The sequence below is a fragment of the Blennius ocellaris genome, assembly GCF_963422515.1.
Source record: "Blennius ocellaris genome assembly, chromosome: 3".
NCBI lineage: Eukaryota > Metazoa > Chordata > Actinopteri > Blenniiformes > Blenniidae > Blennius > Blennius ocellaris.
Genome location: NC_137652.1, coordinates 2,223,212 through 2,242,175, shown reverse-complemented (window position 1 = coordinate 2,242,175; position 18,964 = coordinate 2,223,212). Strand labels below are relative to the sequence as shown.

At 47.2% G+C, this 18,964-nt stretch overlaps 2 protein-coding genes across 2 annotated transcripts; both read right to left on the bottom strand.

Moving 5' to 3' along the window:
• Positions 1-1,525: 1,525 nt before the first annotated feature.
• xpa (xeroderma pigmentosum, complementation group A) lies at positions 1,526-3,227 on the bottom strand. The gene is made up of 5 exons (XM_080520546.1): positions 2,875-3,227; positions 2,698-2,803; positions 2,451-2,616; positions 2,102-2,219; positions 1,526-2,012 (listed from the first exon to the last, which is right to left on the bottom strand). Exons 1-5 carry the CDS (start codon positions 3,152-3,154, stop codon positions 1,858-1,860), a joined length of 825 nt encoding a protein of 274 aa, XP_080376672.1. The 5' UTR covers positions 3,155-3,227; the 3' UTR covers positions 1,526-1,857.
• Positions 3,228-7,613: 4,386 nt separating this feature from the next.
• On the bottom strand, positions 7,614-18,690 carry slc24a2 (solute carrier family 24 member 2; the record flags this gene model as incomplete). The annotated part of the gene is given in 10 exon segments (XM_080520832.1): positions 7,614-7,863; positions 7,954-8,063; positions 8,065-8,121; positions 9,179-9,268; positions 9,412-9,549; positions 10,479-10,564; positions 10,841-10,930; positions 11,241-11,352; positions 11,507-11,542; positions 17,779-18,690. Coding segments are annotated over 10 exon segments (1,881 nt in total).
• Positions 18,691-18,964: the final 274 nt, after the last annotated feature.

The window sequence follows — 18,964 nt, the reverse complement described above, 5'->3', positions numbered from 1 at the left end:
TCCTTTTTGTGTGTGGAAATGTTTTGTGAAATAAAGTTGAATTGCTAATAATGACGAGGTTCTCATTACGTTACTGCTCATCAACAAGGGCTGTGGGCGGGGCTTCCTGTTCAGGGTGACGAGTCGCCATGTCGCAGCAGGAAGCAGGTTTATTGTGAAGTAAAAGAGGGAAAGTTGAGCATGACGGAGGAATTAAAGGCCCAGTGACATGCAAAACACTACTTTGCAAAAAACGATAGTTGTGGTATTACTGATAAGGTTCCTCCGACTCTGCCCAACCACTGTTGTCGCATAACAAAGTTACTTGAATTTTGAATCTCCAGCCGAGGAAGTCGGGGGAATCCTTCTTCGTGGGCGTGACGTCACGAGTTGTGCATCTCGATCTGTTTATATTGGCTTGTTTCCCGCTTAAATATCCAAGTTTTGACGTTATAGTCGGCGATTTATGAGCCTTGACGAAAGATTGAGCCTGGAAGAGACCAGAGAGGAGAGCGGGTGGCGGGAGGCGCTAGCCGTTAGCTCGGCTCGGCTAGTAGACGATCAGGTAATACCTGGACTCATCTTCGGTGATTCCGCGCCGTCAGAAAAGCGCTTCGACATGATCCACGAAGTCGTTCTGCCAAAAGTCAGGAGCCTCAAAGGTGAAAACTGGCGGCTGCTGAGGCGAGGAGACGAGGACAAATGGAGGACGAAGCGTCTTCTGCTTCCTCAAACATGTTCCAGACGGGGTCACCGATGGCAGAACCACCTTCTGTGTCTTCTTCATCAATCACTGGGTTTGAAATGACCATGATGATGAAATCTGGTTCAATTCAGCCTCTTCGTGGTCAAAACTCTGATCCTCCATAATGTAAACACAACTTGGGCGTGTGCACAACTCGTGATGTCACTCTATTATTGTCAGAAGCTCCGCCCAGCAGAGGAAATACCGCTGTTTATCAGCTATTTTCTCGCAGATTGCCGTGTTTTAGCATTTTAACCTTCAGCCAGTTAGCATAAAAAATGTCCCTAGAAGAGACACCAGAGTGTTTTGGAGGTCGAGTTTTCATTTCACTGGGACTTTAAGAGGCGACTCCATAGCCACTGAGTCACACGGCCAGTGTTTGTTTCCTCTCAAGTCCCAAATGTCTCTTCAGTAAACCTGGAAATATAAATACAAGTGGCCACGCCCACATGAAACCAGCGGCCTGGAGCTCTTTCAATCTGTTTTAAAAGATTCAGTGAGTAAACGATTGAGGTTTTCCACTTAGGGTCGTCGTCTCCCAATCAGAAAGTTGCAGGTTCGATTCCCGTCTCGGGAACGTTTGACTGACCTGGGTTCAGTAATGAGTGAAAACTAGGATTTAAAACGACCGTCTGACCGCCGGCAGAACTTCACCACATAAAACCATCAGTTCAGGAGGAAACTTGGTTTTACCAGTAGAAAACGTGTGCAGGAAGAACAAGCAAACTACAGGTCTTACTATAAAGGAACGTTTTATTTTAGATAGACTTATTTACTTAAAGTAAATAAAGAAGAGGAAAAGTGTATTTGCCCCATAAAGGCATCAGTTTAATTCAAACAATTCATCTTTTTTTTTATTAATGCAAAACATAGTTTAAGTTTCAGTCTGACTGCTGGATCCTGAGAGAACCTGAGTGGAGGTGAAGCACCGGGAGCTGGACGGGAAGAGCAGAAAGGTTTTAGTGACGCTGAGTCAGCATGTGAACCCACGAGACTCGTCACAACGGTTTAAGTACAAATCACAGTTTTATTTCTGACAAACTGGAAAAGTGGCGAGTAGAAAAAAAACCACACAAACAAACAAGAGGCTAAAGACGTTGGTTGTGGGTCCCAGGGGGACGGGTCTGACGGCCCTACATCTTCTCGTAGGTCAGTTCATGTCCACAGCCGCTGCAGGTTTTCTTGTAGACGTCCTCCTCCGGGTCCAGCAGCTCCTCTGGGCCGTAGTGGTGCTGGTGGACCGACGTGTCCCTGGTCCACATGCTGCTCCTCACCGCCCTGCGCAGCTCTGACACACATACACACACACACACACACACATCTATAGAGTTCTGCACACGTACGTCTCGTCAAGCACAAAAACAAAACAAAACCAACCTTTGACCTTCTTGTTGAAGCGTTTCTGCTTCTGCACGTCTCGGTTCTCCTCCCTCGTGTCCCTGGCCTCCTCCAGAGCCTCCTCCGAGCCCCAGACCTCCAGACTCCTCCTCTCCACCTGGAGCGCCACAAAACAAGAGCCCCCGTCACCTCTCCACCTCCGTCACCTTTCCACCTCCGTCACTTCTCCACCGGCGGAATGCAAACTTCTACAGGTGAATTCACGAGTTGGTTTCCGTCTGGACTGTGAACCCGGCCCCTCACTCCCCCCCCCCCCCCCTCACCTGGACCCCGCCTCCCATGGCCCCCCTCTCACCTGGACCCCCTCTCACCCGCCCCCCCCCCTCACCTGGGCCAGCAGGTACAGCTTCATGTCCCCCCAGCGGGGGTTGTGGGGGTTCTTCCTCAGGAGGAACCTGAGCGGGGGCTCCCTCTGGTCCAGGTCACAGTCCTTCAGCAGGAAACGCTGCTTGGCCTCCGTCCTGGAGACCAACTGGTGCTTGACCTCGTTGTCCCTGGAGGACGGAGGACACGTCTTTATATGAGACACACACACTCACTCACTCACATCACAGGGACACACACACACGGTTTACCTGCAGTTGTCACACACACACAGGTCAAATGTGTTGCTGAGGTACGAGTCCATGAAAGGTTTGTGACAGTCGTCACACTGGAGGTAGTCTGGCTCCATCACCGGAGCTGAAAACACACACACCATCACGTCACTGGGACAAACTGCGCGCGCACCACCCCCACAGACACAGTCCTACCCGGCTGCTGCACCACCGTCCTGGCTCGGTGCTCTTCCTCTCCACCCTCCTCCTCCTCGATGAAGAAGCCGGCCCCGGAATCCACGGTCCTGGACACTTTGGCCGCCGACGCTCCGTCCCCGGCGGCCGGAGGGCGACTCGCCAGGCGGGCTTGGCGGAGCATCAACGCCCGCTGCCGGTTCCTCTCGATCTTAGCCCGCATGGCGGCGGAGAGCTCCGGCCCGGGGCTCTGCCGCGGAGCCCCCGCTGCCCCCGCTGCCTCGGCTCCCTCCGGGTCCATGGCGCTCAGCGGACGGTCCCATTCATTCCCTCTGTCGAGTTATTGACCTTATTCCGCACCGCCCACTTTTACTTCTGTCCCACACTTCCGTTTGAAACGCACTTCCTGTTCCGGCGGCTCTTTGTTTACGCTCTATTATTATGGCGACGCTTAAGTACAACACCGCCCCCTGCCTGTCGGAGGAGCACACTGCACTCGCTCTCTCTCGCTCTCTCTCTCTCTCTCTCTCTCTCTCTCTCTCTCTCTCTCTCTCTCTCTCTCTCTCTCTCTCTCTATATATATATATATATATATCTGTCTATCATCTATCTATCATCCTTTTTCTTCATGACAAATTTGCCATTACTGATTTTGTGACAATAAAATATAACAATAAAAAAAAGTTGTTGCTGGAAAAAAAAAAAGAAGAAGTGAGTTGGAATCATTTCCGCACGTTGTTGTTTTTTTTTTTTTTTTTTGAGGGGGGTTAAAAAAAAATCTAAATACAATAAATCAATCTAATCTGGAAACACTTCTTGAGGATAATAATAATAATAATAATAATAATACATTTATTCCTAACTCACTGTTTATTTAAATGAAAACCTCAAAGGTCTATCGGCCCATTAGATACAGTAGGTGTGTTTTACAGATCAATGCTATATTGAGTACGACTGATCTGGTCTTCATTAGACCTTATGGACGTAAAAAGGTCCCACGTTTCCTCCAGTTCCACTGTAAAAAATTAAAAAGCCTGAAGATGTTACAGCAACATTGCCTTACATAGTGAGTCTATGGAGGTAGGGTTGGAGTTTACAGCGTTGGAAAAGAGAAAAAACAGACATCCCGACTTTTAAAATAGCCTCGTGGGGAACCAGGGTACTGAAAATATACAATTGCATTAATACATGTAGAGACAGCAGCAGCTGTGCCCGCCGGGGATAAACTATTATTGCAAAAGACGAGCAGTAAGAATGAAGACACGTGTCCCTCTGGCAGGCAGGTGGAATGGTGTGAGACGAAAAGCCTCAGGTGTCACCTGTTCCAAAAGCACACAGGTGAGTTTGTCCTTCAGCCGCTGTCCTCCGGCGTCCACTTAATCCCCGTTGCATCACGGCGGCCGTGGCAACGGGCCACGCATGCTTCTGTAAGAGGCTTGTGTCAGAGTAAAGCAGATTGCTTCCTCACACATGACAATGCAGGTTCTGTTACGAGGCGAAGCCGTCGGACCTTTTCGGATGTTCATTTGCTTTTGAGAATCTATGATGCTCCGTTTAATGGGATTATAATCTGCAATAAGAACGTGGCTGCAGAATGTGAACTCAGTGAAAATCTGACTTTTCATTTATTTGTACATATAACACTTTATACAGAGTTGAACGATATATGTTGTTTGTATTTAATTTTTTTTTTTTTTACAGTATAGTACATGAGTCAAGTAGTATGTCAATATGATTCCATACTTGCATAATGTCACAGGGAAACTGGTCCAGGACGAAATTAATATATATACATCTCTAAATGCCGTCATTCCTCACGTCCAGGTGAGCCATCAAGAAATCAAATACTGCATCAACAGGCTAAGTCTGAACTGTCGTCTGAGGAAATAAATTGTGCTGAGTTTTTTTTTTTTTAAATGAGTCGACTATCAATACATACAGGAGCTTGTATTTGCAATTTACACATTTCTTCATATGTATGAACACACAACACATTTGCACATTGCATGTCAGGGAAGAAAAACCGGTCTGAAAACAACAACAAAAAAAAAAGCTTAGTTGGAAAAAAAAAAAATATGAAAGCATACAAAATTATTTAAACGTGATTTTAACCCTTTTGAATCGTGAAATTATAATGTGATGTCTGGCTATACAGATGCTTTTAATCCAGGTGTCTAAGGAAAAGAAAAAAACGGATCAAACTATAATTAAAATGAAAAACACAAATGCAAAAATCAATCCGAGTGGAACCGGATGTGCTTCCGTTTGATCCCAGCAGAATATAAAAAGTCTAAAGATTATTTTACTGGATTTATCCACTTCTGGTGTCGTTTCACAAGTTTCTCCATCGCAGGTAGAAATAAAGAGCAGAGGAGAGTCTCTGGTTCCTTTCCTGAGCAGGACTGGAGGAAAATATCACCACTTTGGGTTTCGCTTCATTCTGGTGTCGCAGAAGATTAATTAGCTTAATCGAGAAATAAAGTGGGGCTTTGTCAAGCAGAATTTACATTTCACTTAATATTTTAAGCATTCAAAATATTATATATATAATATAGCTTTATTTTGTTTAAATTTTTTGGAGAAGTTGCTCCGCGGCAACATTTCAGGCTTAACTGCTTCACTTCATTTTCTTCTCACCCAGAAAATAAAAACATTATCGACCCGTTAAAACAAATTGTGAGCGAAAATACAACAATAGTACTCAATCTTTTCACGTTACTCACACTTCTATGTGTTTTGTTTTTTTTTCAATCTGACTGGTCAGACTGTGTCACAGTCATTAAAGGTTCACGTTCTTTATTTCCCATCGTACCTGGATCCCCAGTTCAGGTCAACTCGTTCCACTCCCTATTATTTCCAGTTGCTCACAACCTGCAGCTCTAAAATAAACAACACAAAGCTTGTGTGACGTTTTACAGTACATGAGTTTGTTTCACACCAGAACAATACAGAAGAACCCCCCCCTCAGTGATAGAGCTGGTAGAACCCCCCCCCCCCCCCCAGTGATAGAGCTGGTAGAACCCCCCCCAGTGATAGCGCTGGTAGAACACCCCCGCAGTGATAGCGCTGGTAGAACACCCCCCCCTCATGCTGGTAGAACCCCCCCCCCCAGTGATAGTGCTGTGTGAGCGCTCCCTTTGAAAAACGCAGAATTTAATAAAAACAAAAAAGAATAACACATTAAATAGAGCAGAAAACACTCATCTTTAGTTCATCACTTGTTTTTTCAAGCTGCTTCAGCAGCCTACAGGAGCGACTCTCTCTCTCTCTCTCTCTCTCTCTCTCTCTCTCTCTCCCTCTCTCTCTCTCCTTCTCTCTCTCCCTCTCAATCCCTCTCTCTCTCTCTCTCTCTATCCCCCCTCTCTCTCCCTCTCTCTCTCTCTCCCTCTTTCTCTCTCTCTCTCTCCCTCCCTCCCTCCCTCCCTCTCTCTCTCTCTCTCCCTCCCTCCCTCCCTCTCCCTCTCTCTCTCTCCCTCCCTCCCTCCCTCCCTCCCTCCCTCCCTCCCTCCCTCTCCCTCTCTCTCTCTCCCTCCCTCCCTCCCTCTCTCTCTCCCTCTCTCTCTCTCTCTCTCCCTCCCTCCCTCTCCCTCTCTCTCCCTCTCTCTCTCCCTCTCTCGGTACATGAAAGGCAGTCAGAATCAGGAAAAGTCATATTATATGAAAAGTGAAATGAAAACTCCGTCTGGGACGTTGAGATGCAGACAAACAGGAAACTGAGTGAGTTTTCTATTTACCAGTCAAAAGGTTCACGATATGATCGAATATGAAAACTAAACTGCTTTTAAAAACACTCTCAAGCGGTTAAACACGTAATAATTCTCCTTTGATGACGTCACAAAGTGAGTGGGACGGACAGTTCACTTCTCCACGTCCATAAAGCAGCTATAGGACATTCAGCTCCACCTTTCCTCCGCCCTTTGTTGTAGTTTTTCTTTCATTTATTCCCCCCCCCCCCCCCAAGTCATGATGTCCTTTATCTCTTCAGAACTCCGCGGGCATTTTTGAGTTTCTATTGACGAGGAGAAGTGGAGCTTCTTCTTCTCCAGCCACTCGCTTGGAAAACAAAAAACAAAAACAAAAGAACCTTAATGAATCCTCCGGTGCTTCAGCCGCTCCAGCAGGGTTGAACTATGTGAGTCGTCCCACGGTGCAGAGAGTCGTTCTCATCAGAGAGTCGTTCTCATCAGAGTCATTCTCATCAGAGAGTCGTTCTCATCAGAGTCGTTCTCATCAGAGTCGTTCTCATCAGAGAGTCGTTCTCATCAGAGAGTCGTTCTCAACAGAGAGTTGTTCTCAACAGAGTCGTTCTCATCAGAGAGTCGTTCTCAACAGAGAGTCGTTCTCAACAGAGAGTCGTTCTCATCAGAGAGTCGTTCTCAACAGAGAGTCGTTCTCATCAGAGAGTCGTTCTCATCAGAGTCGTTCTCAACAGAGTCGTTCTCAACGGAGAGTCGTTCTCATCAGAGAGTCGTTCTCATCAGAGTCGTTCTCAACAGAGTCGTTCTCAACAGAGAGTCGTTCTCAATAGAGTCGTTCTCAACAGAGAGTCGTTCTCAATAGAGTCGTTCTCATTAGAGTGTTGGTTCTGCCACCGACCCTGGATCAGCAACGCTACTCTGTGTGTGTGTGTGTGTGTGTGTGTGTGTGTGTGTGTGTGTGTGTGTGTGTGTGTGTGTGTGTGTGTGTGTGTGTGTGTGTGTGCAGTCTTCTACTGTGTCACGTGAGAGGGATTCTTTGCGTCGCGTCTGAAGCTCCGCCCCTCAGACGGTGACGGGACAGATGATGACCTTGTCCTCCAGCATGACGCTGACGATGAGGAAGACGAAGTAGAGCAGGAACATGAAGAAGCCCAGCAGCTTGCTCATCCTCCACTTGCACACGGCGATGGAGATGATGACGAAGAGGAGCATGAGGAAGAGGAGGACGATGGCACAGAACAGGCCGTTGCTGCTCACCTCCACCGGCTTGAAGTCGTTGAGGATGTTGTAGACGAGCCAGGGGAAGGGCAGCCTGCAGGACGGGGACGGGGACGGGTCACTCTGCTTTCTTTCTTTGTTTGTTTGTTTGTTTGTTTGTTTGTTTGTTTGCTAGCGCACTCACCCCACAGTGATGTCGAAGATGTTGGAGCCCACGGAGCTGGACACCGCCATGTCGCCCAGGCCTTTCCGTGCTACGATCACGCTGGTGATGAGGTCCGGGATCGACGTTCCCCGCCGCCAGAATGGTCAAACCCATGATTTCCTCCGTGATCCAGAACGTCTCTCCGACCTGCGAGGAACCATCACAATGATCACAACCATCACCATGACAACCATCACCACCATCACCACCATCACCACCATCCCAACCATCACCATGACAACCATTACAATGATCACAACCATCACCATGACAACCATCAGAACCATCGCAACAATCACAACCATCACCACCATCACAATGATCACAACTATCACAACCATCACAATCATCACCATGACAACCATCATAACCATCACCATGACAACCATCACAGTCATCACCACCATCACAACCATCACTATGACAACCATCACCAGCATCACCATGACAACCATCACAATCATCACCGCCATCACAACCATCACCATAACAACCATCACAATCATCACCACCATCACCACCATCACCATGACAACCATCACCACCATCACACCTCCAGTCCAACAAGCCTCTCTTCACTTTCCTCAACTCAATGTCTTAGAATTTATTAAGTAAAGCGAGAATCAACTTTTTTCATTGTTTTCAACCCTTTGCTAACTTCAAAAACATGAAAGAAAACCCAGAAAGAAGTCCCAGACCTGACAGCAGGACGTCTACATGGGATCAAAACAACAAAACGTTGTTGTTTTGACAAACTCTGATTCAACCTTCAGCAGTCGAACCAAATCCTCACTAAAACTGAGTTTTACTGCTGAAATCTTAATTAAAATACTGTGTTGGTCTGGTCACATGTTGAAATAATGAGATGTTTGATTGGAAGAAAATATATTTATCAGCATTCATGTCTATATATGTTTGTATGCATGTATGTATGTATGTATGTATGTATGTATGTATGTATGTATGTATGTATGTATGTATGTATGTATGTATGTATGTATATTTATCCCCCACAGTCTCCTCTCGTGTCCTTGTTCACACAACTTTGGTCCGCGATGTTAAAATAGCTGGTTACAGGTGGACGCGGCCGCGGCTCAAGCCAGATTAGCGGGATTAGCGGCCGCGGTCACACATTGGACACCCTGACGGTCGGTCAGGAATAGAAACCACGGAGACAGAGACAAGAAGAAGGAGTGTGACGGACCTGGTGAGCCCACCACACCATGAGGTAGGAGAAGGCGGCGATCCAGCAGATGGAGCCCAGGAAGGTGACGGGGAAGAATCTCTCTGACGTCTGGAACAAACAATAACAGCTCGTCTGTCACACGTCTGTTGTCTGTTGTCACATTGTCAGTTACAACGACTTTAGCGTTTCACCCCGTCCTGCTGGAGCGTGAAGAACAAAACCAGCAGAATGTAAAGTGTGGCGCCGCTCACCTCCCTCCTGACGTCCGGCAGCGTGATCCACAGCGGCAGGACGATGGGCAGGATGACGAGGTAGGTGAGCCGCTTCCTGGTGGTGTCGGGCCAGGCCAGGCTCAGGGGCTGATCTTCATCCTCCTCCTCCTCACCTCCCTGAGACCCAGTCACCACCACCAATCATCAGTTCACCATCACCAATCATCAGTTCACCACCACCAATCATCAGTTCACCACCACCAATCATCAGTTCACCACCACCAATCATCAGTTCACCACCACCAATCATCAGTTCACCACCACCAATCATCAGTTCACCACCACCAATCATCAGTTCACCACCACCAATCATCAGTTCACCATCACCAATCATCAGTTCACCACCACCAATCATCAGTTCACCACAACACGTCTCGTCTCATCACATCTTGTCTCGTCACGTCTCGTCTCGTCACGTCTCGTCTCGTCACGTCACGTCTCATCACGTCTCGTCACGTCACATCTCGTCTCATCACATCTAGTCTCATCACGTCACGTCTCGTCACATCTCGTCTCATCACATCTCGTCTCATAACATCTAGTCTCATCACGTCACGTCTCGTCACGTCTCATCACGTCTCGTCACGTCTCGTCTCATCACGTCTCGTCACGTATCGTCTCATCACATCTCGTCTCGTCACGTCTCGTCTCATCATGTCTCGTTACGTCTCGTCACGTCTTATCACGTCTTGTCTCGTCTTTTCACGTCTCGTCTCGTCACATCTCGTCTCGTCACGTCACGTCACGTCTCGTCACGTCTCATCACATCACGTCTCGTCACGTCTTGTCTCATCACATCTCGTCTCGTCACATCTCGTCTCATCACATCTCGTCTCGTCACGTCTTGTCTCGTCACATCTCGTCACGTCTCGTCTCGTCTCGTCTCGTCTCGTCACGTCTTGTCTCATCACATCTCGTCTCGTCACATCTCGTCTCATCACATCTCGTCTCGTCATGTCTTGTCTCGTCACATCTCGTCACGTCTCGTCTCGTCTCGTCTCGTCTCGTCTCGTCTCGTCACGTCGCGGTGCAGAAGGGAGTCGCACCTCGTCGCCCCCGGCGATGCCGTTCATCGGCGGCGTCACTTCCACCGCCACCTTGGAGTTGTTGGGAATGTTTCTGTTTGACGACGCTGAAGAAAGAAAACAAAGTTCCTGAGACGTTTCATTGAAATGCTGAAGAGAAATTCTGATTTCCTCAAGAGCTCAGAAAAAAACCCTCATCTGGAAGAAATAACGACACATTAGATCCAAAGAATTTCACCACAGGCATTTGTAAATATAACGACATGGTTGTATTTGTATTTATGCAAGTTTTCATACCACAGACATCAAAGAGTCCGTCAGAGGAAGTTAAGAAACTATCAGACATGTAAAGAGATGAAACGTGTTTCCGTCCCGTGACTCACCGATGCCGTTGGCGTTGGCGTTGGCCGCCTCCTCTTTACACTTCTGTTTGGCCATTTTGTGCAGGATTGATGCTTTTTCTTTGAACTGCCCTGAAATGAAGCACAAATATCCCAGAGGTCAGAAACTATTTGTCCTCGACAGGAGGAAAGAGAGCAAACGAGCCTCCGAGGACTGAAATCCAGTGGAAAATATACCTTTGATGTGTCTCAATGAGGAAACTCAAATTTGCACAGGGACGTGTGACTATGTGCTCTTATTGTGAAGGGCTGCACCATATGGAATGTGGCAGAATAATCAAGTTTCATTGCGATGCGTTGTGTGTGGCCACGAGTGGACATTGTTTTGTTTTGTTTTGTTTTGTTTGGTTTTGCTTGTTTGGTTTTCAGACTGGCCCCATACCTTCGTTGCTCAGGGGGTCCAGGGTGTGGATCATGAGCTGGAAGATGCTGTTTCTCATCAGTGAGTTGTGAAGAGAAGCACAGCTTCCTTCCCTCTGCAGTCTGGGCTTGGCCTACACAACAACCACCAAAATAAAAGCTCGCATGAAAGCCTGCATGTTTTTCTTCTTCTCTTTTTTAATTGAGGTAAAAATTCTTCTGTGTCTACATGAGTCCATCGCTTCACGACACCAACAAGCAGAAGGATTATTTCAAAGTGAATCTCACCATCAGCTTGTTCTCGTCGTCTCCAGGTATATTTACCTTGAAGGAAACACAGAAAGAGAGAAAAACACACACAACACACATTATACGTTTCCTCCATCTGCCCGGCAAAAGAACACATGATGAAGATGAAAGAGGGATGAAAGATGTTTGATTTTTAATCTGACTGGTCAGACTATAAAAGCGAATTCCTGGATTTTAATCAATCTATCTATCTATCTATCTATCTATCTATCTATCTATCTATCTATCTATGAACTCGTGAAGAAAGAAAGAAAACGTGTTTTTTTTTGCATGTTTAACAATAAAAGTCGTTCACAAAGATCAAAGGAGCAGAGGAGGAGCCGGAGGAGGAGATTCGTCACTGAGCAGCAGCCATTTTGACTTGTCAGTTAGAAAGACTGGCGCCGAAATCAAGTTTTAAACAAAGACGAAGACGGAGGAAGACTCGTCTTTGTTTTATCGTCCTTGTTTTATCTTCTTTGTTTTATCGTCTTTGTTTTATCGTCTTTGTTTTATCGTCCTGGAGTGAAACGACGACACTTTAACTTCCTGCTCAGGAGTCATCCTCACCTCCTCCTCATCCTCCTCAGGGTCTGAGGTGACGACTACCAAGCCCACACACACACACACACACACACACACACACACACACACACACACACACACACACACACACACACACACACACACACACACACACACACACACACGATAATGTCGAGCCCAGCCAATTCTTCAGAGGACATATACAGCACTGCAGTGTCACCACACACACACACACACACACACACACACACGCACACACACGTACACACACACACACACACACACACACACACACACACACACACACACACACACACACACTCTCCATTAAATCTTTATCAGGAGGGTTAAAAAAAAAAGAAGAAATTCTCCAGAGAAGCTGCAAGAATAAAACTGATTAAAAAAATAAATATATATATAAATAAAACTGACTCGGTTCATTGTTATTCCCTTGTAAACGTCAGTATATTGTTGTTTTCCTTTCGTTGCTCGTCTCCCCTGACGTCTTATTATCACTCGTCCTCAGGCTGCAGACCTGGACTTCTCTGGTTCGGAGGTTCAGATGGTGACAAGTTCAGTCTCAATAGACCCTGAGTTGAACTGAGCCTGAACAGACCCTGAGTTGAACTGAGCCTGAACAGACCCGGAGTTGAACGGAGCCTGAACAGACCCTGAGTTGAACTGAGCCTGAACAGACCCTGAGTTGAATGGAGCCTGAACAGACCCTGAGTTGAACTGAGCCTGAACAGACCCTGAGTTGAACTGAGCCTGAACAGACCCTGAGTTGAACTGAGCCTGAACAGACCCGGAGTTGAACTGAGCCTGAACAGACCCTGAGTTGAACTGAGCCTGAACAGACCCTGAGTTGAACTGAGCCTGAACAGACCCTGAGTTGAACTGAGCCTGAACAGACCCGGAGTTGAACTGAGCCTGAACAGACCCTGAGTTGAACTGAGCCTGAACAGACCCTGAGTTGAACTGAGCCTGAACAGACCCTGAGTTGAACTGAGCCTGAACAGACCCTGAGTTGAACTGAGCCCGGCTGCAGACCAGGACCTCGGAGGAAAGTGAAGAAGCGCCACTGCTGCTGTCGTCGACACGTTTTCATGATGGCGCCTCTGAGTTTAAACAGATAATCTCTTTAACTCGCCTGCTGCTGCTCCAGCAGCTTAACCCCACCAGAGCTCCTTCTCATGTCTGTTTGTTGTTGTTTTGGGGTTGGGTTTTTTTTGGGTTGTTTAAGGGAATCACTTCTATAGACGTGTTATTTTCATCCACATCAGATTCACAGCTCAAGGTTGTTGTTTTTCCTCTGCTGCATGTGTTTACTGTCTTCAGGTCAAACTCCACTAGTCACCATGTCAGAAATGTATGAAAGAAACGTACTAAGAACATGAAAAAAACAATGTGATTAATAAAGTCCAGCATGACTCTTGACTTGTTAGACGACAAAGATACACAACGTTATGTTTTCAGGGCCGTTTTTTTAAATACATACATATTTAGTTATGCTTTTAAGACTCAAAAACATTTGATATGAAGCCAAACCGGCTGCGTCAGCATTTTTGATTCGGATAAAACAAGTTCTACTTTAATAATTTACAGTTTCAACTTTTTCTGCGTCTCCCAGCAAGTAAATGTCTTTTAGTCTGAAACTCCTGTGAGCGTATCGTTTTTTATTTCAACTTTTTTTTTTTCATTGAAATAAAATAAAACATGACTTATAAATATAACTTCTGTTGGTGTTTTGATTTGTGGCTTTGTTGTCTAAATGCAAATATAACAGTGACTGAATAACATTAATACATTTTGCATTGACAGTATATTTCATTAATCCATGAAATAAAGCAGCAGTGGACATTTGGACATTTGGACAAACTGCATGAGGAGAGAAAGTATAAATAATGTTTGTACATGTAGACATATTAGATGTAGAACTATTCAGAACCATAATATTAATATTGTGACGCCACACGTCGTTGCTCTCGTCCTGCTAACGTCACATTTATGTAGAATTTACGTCGTATTTGTGACAAATTGATGAGCAGCATAAACAATAAGAGACGATTTCCTCTCCTTCACTTGTTCTGATGATCATTTTAACTGGTTTGTTCACTGTTAAGAACAAATTTGAGATAATTTAACAGTAAATGTTGTTTTTGAGACACGTATGAATGGAATTTATGTAAAAAAACAAAAAACCTCTAGTAAAGAATCACAAGCTGAATTGCGAAGCTGCGATTAAATAATACATTTAAATCACCACAATCATTTCGCCTTTAACTTTTGTGAACTTTTGTCTTTTCTTCTAAATTCTCTACTTCTCTCTCTCTCTCTCTCTTTCTCTCTCTCTCTCTCCCCCCTCTCCCCCCCCTCTCTCTCTCTCTCTCTCTCCAGAGTTAGAAATATAAAGTGTTGAGATGAGGAACGATGACGAGTGAATCAGGATGAATTGTTCTTATTGTGCTGCTCCTCTACAGACACGACTGTCTGTGAGATGAAGGTGAAGATTTCCTGGTCACTGCAGAGACTGACTGACTGAGTGACTGACTGACTGACTGACTGACTGACTGACTGACTGACTGATGGACTGACTGAGTGACTGACTGACTGACTGACGGACTGACTGACTGATAGACTGACGGACTGAGTGACTGACTGATGGACTGACTGACTGACTGAGTGACTGACTGACTGACTGACTGACTGACTGATGGACTGACTGACTGACGGACTGAGTGACTGACTGACTGACTGACTGACTGATAGACCGACGGACTGAGTGACTGACTGATGGACTGACTGACTGACTGAGTGACGCACTGAGTGACTGAGTGACTGACTGACTGACTGATAGACTGACGGACTGACTGACTGACTGACTGACTGACTGACTGATGGACTGACTGACTGATAGACTGACGGACTGAGTGACTGACTGACTGACTGATGGACTGATGGACTGATGGACTGACTGACTGACTGACTGACTGACTGACGGACTGAGTGACTGACTGACTGACTGACTGATAGACTGACGGACTGAGTGACTGACTGATGGACTGACTGACTGACTGACTGACGGACTGCTTGACTGAGTGACTGACTGACTGACTGATAGACTGACGGACTGAGTGACTGACTGACTGACTGACTGACTGACTGATGGACTGACTGACTGATAGACTGACGGACTGAGTGACTGACTGACTGACTGACTGACTGACTGACGGACTGATGGACTGACTGACTGACGGACTGATGGACTGATAGACTGACTGACTGATGGTCTGATGGACTGACTGACAGACTGATGGACTGATGGACTGACTGACTGACGGACTGACGGACTGACTGATGGACTGATGGACTGACTGACGGACTGACTGATGGACTGACGGACTGACTGAGTGACTGACAGACTGACTGACTGACGGCTGTCGTCACTGCAGGTAAGCAGCTGATAAGGGGATCAGGGAGGATTGGCGTCTTTAGTGCTTCCAGCAAGCAAACCTGCAGACCTGGTCATGGCGTCCCTCCACACAGGCGCTCAATGAGTCATAAAGACCATGCAACCCCCCCCACCCCCCCCCCCCCCCCCCTCAGGGACCCAGAAAACCAAACCCTGGTTCCAGGTGTGACCCTGGAAACGTTGCTTTCCCTCAGTGATCTTCTGACTTCTGCTCCTCCGAGAAGCACCCGACTATTATTAGTGGCTCTAATTGGATGAGGATTAACCCCGGGGATTACGGAGCAGCGACTGACACATGAGGCCGGTGGACATGGAGTGCTGGACGCCGGTTCCCAGAAGGACAGACGAGGGAAGTCGTCCCAGCATCTGCCACCGACGCAGAACAGCCAAGAGACAAAGGCAATACGGAGAACGAAGCAAGGAAACGAACCACGGCCTGGTGGAAAGACGACCACTCGCTCCATTTCATTGAAGAACAACAACAACAAGAACAACAACAAAACCCCAACTGAAACAAAGGGCCTCTGTCCTCTTGTCTTCTTCATGTGTGTTTAAGTATCAAAGGAGGAGGAGCCTGACAGGAGTGGCGTCCAAACGGGCGGCCGGTGATTATGAGCTCATCTGTTCACCGAAACGTGAGACCGGCTCCAATCGCCCGTCTGAAAATAGCAGCAGGAGCTTTTTTTTTTAATTTAGGCGTTTTCACAAATAAAAAAATTTAAAAAATAAAGTTTTCAAACTGGTGTGGTGGGACACGTGTGCAGCCCCCTGCTGTATTCGACCCCCCCCTGAAGAAGTGACTGTTCTCTGGGCTCGAGGCCAAACTGCTTCCTACTGCCGGGGGGACGTCCGTCACCTGAGAGCCGTACGAGATTACAACATCAGAGAGCAACACATCTGACTCCAACTGCACACAGTGTACAAACCACACAGGGAGAAAAGGAACGTCATTGTTTCCTCCGTCAGAAGGTGGTTGGTTGGTTTTGAACACACATCGTCAGAATGAGGCGTCAGAGGAAATCACAATGTGGTCGGGAGAATGAGGTGATTGTAAGGTTGTTGTGAAGGCAGTGTCTTATACTGACATTAAAAAAATATATATATATACAATTAAAACTGGTTCTGGAGTGAGAAGTCATGTCTCAGACACTGCAAAGTAATTAAGCAAACTAAAAAAAAACAAGTTTGGAGGTAAAAGAAAAAAAAAACCTCACTGTTTCTCCATTCCTACAGCTGGAATCATAGTAATGATGTTTCTTTTATTTCAGTGTTTGACTGACTGACACACAAAGAATACTTCAGAAATCAAGAAAGACGATCAGATTGTCAATTTAATGTTTGAACTGAAAATGATAGATTCTAGAATTCCGAGGATCCTGGACGCAATCCTCCAAACTACTAAACTAAGCTTTTAAAAAGAATTTAAATTAAATGTTTGAAGTGGAAATTATGCACGGAATATTTGAACACTGTGTCATATTTAGTCGTTTTGTATGTAATGTAACTTGATCGTCTGCTATTGTTTCTGTTTGACGGGTCGTTTCACATGTTTTCCATTTCTTTGTGTTCTAACGTTAAAAAACACAACGAACTGCATGAATTGGTCGTTTTATTTAACTTTCCCACATAAAGAGAAAGTGTTTGGTTCCTCAGGTCATTGAAGTGTCGATCGGTTCTCTTACATCACCTGAGTCTTTCTGCTCCTGATCTGGGATCAGTTTCTAAAAGAACATCTCTATGTCCTCTGTGCCCCTCTATGTCCTCTGTGTCCTATGTGTCCATATGTGTCCCTCTATGTCCTCTGTGTCCCTCTATGTCCTCTGTGTCCTATATGTCCCTCTATGTGCTCTGTGCCATTTGTGTCCTCTGTGTCCTCTGTGTCCCTATGTGTCCTCTGGAAGGGAGACCCTCCATCGCTGGCCTGCCTGATAAAATGCATTGTGCTTTGATCTCTGTGGTTAATCTCTGATTTCATTCAAGAGACACTGATTTACTTTTTTTTTTTAACTAAATACCAAAAACTGCCGCGGTGCTTTTTGGGGGTTGAACCACCAACCATACGTCTGACTGAGCTGCATAATGGATTTTATATCTGGAGTTGTAGGTCCTGCGAAACGTCTTGCTGAGTGTTTCTGGTGTTTCTGGTGAGGTGAATGGATGAAAGGGTGAATGTACAATACTCTACTCTGGATGGATGGATGGATGGATGGATGGATGGATGGATGGACATACGGACGGCGGGAGTCAGACTCACCTTGGGCGCCGTCTCCAGCTCGTCCACCTGGTTGCTGCCCAGCATGCTCTTGATGAGAAGTTCTACTTTGGCATTGAACTTCATGAAGGTGACGTAGCAGGTGTAGCACATGAGCAGGCTGAGACTCTCCCCCAGCGTGATTTGATTATCCAGGAAGAAGTAGATGAGCATGAGCAAGCCACAGATGTAGAAGGAGACGTCCCTGAACAGAGGCCACCAGGTGAGGTTCAGCACCTCTTTGGAGAACAGAGCGCACATCCCGATCACGAACAGGATGTTGAAGACGGCGGAGCCCACGATGGTGCCGATGCCCACGTTGCTGTGCGAGACGAACACCCCGATGACGGAGGTGAAGAGCTCCGGGGCCGAGCCGCCGGCCGCCATGAAGGTGGCCCCCGCGACGTCGTCAGAGATCTCCAGCTTCTCCGTGATGACGGTGAGCGCCGGGACGAAGAACTCGTCGCAGACGATGGCTAAGGCTATGAACATGTAGAGCATACCGAACATATGAAAGCCCACGTAGCCCTGTCGCCTTTGCTCCACGGAGAACAGGTCCGTGGGGTAGTCCCCGTGATTCATGTCCTCCGTCGTGGACGGCAGGGCCACCGGCGAGTCCCGGGGCCGGGTCTCCGGGGCCGAGAGGTTGCGGTGCTGCAGCAGAGTTCTTTGGGGCACCGACGCCGCCGACGCCTCCCCTGAGCCCCCGGGCCCGGACTGCGGTTCGGTCGCCACCGCGGTGGCCAGAGACAAGGCACTCCAAGAACAGACGATGCAGGCGGCCGCCAGGCTGACCACGAAGCCCAGGATCCGTCCCGGCCGCAGCTTTCTCCGGACCGCCTGGTAGTGCTGCTGGGGCCTGGCGCCGCCGCCCGGCGAGCCCGGGAGAGGAGTGTATCTGGAGGACGCCGTCATGTCTCGACTTCTTATGGGTAACAGGAAATCCATGGTGTCCAGCGGTTGGACGAAGCGTCTGGAATCACCCCCCCTCCCCCCCCGATGCTGGGCTGGCGATGCTGGGGTCTGACGGGCCGCCGCTCTTCACCGGTTGGCTTGCATGCTGCTGCCGGGGCCTAATCACAGCGGAGTCCCTGGAGTCCGATGCCGGGATCGAGCCCGTTCAGAGGCTTCCTCATATTACTCCCTGAGACACAGGGAACAGGCGTAAGAAATCCGCATTTCAAGAAGC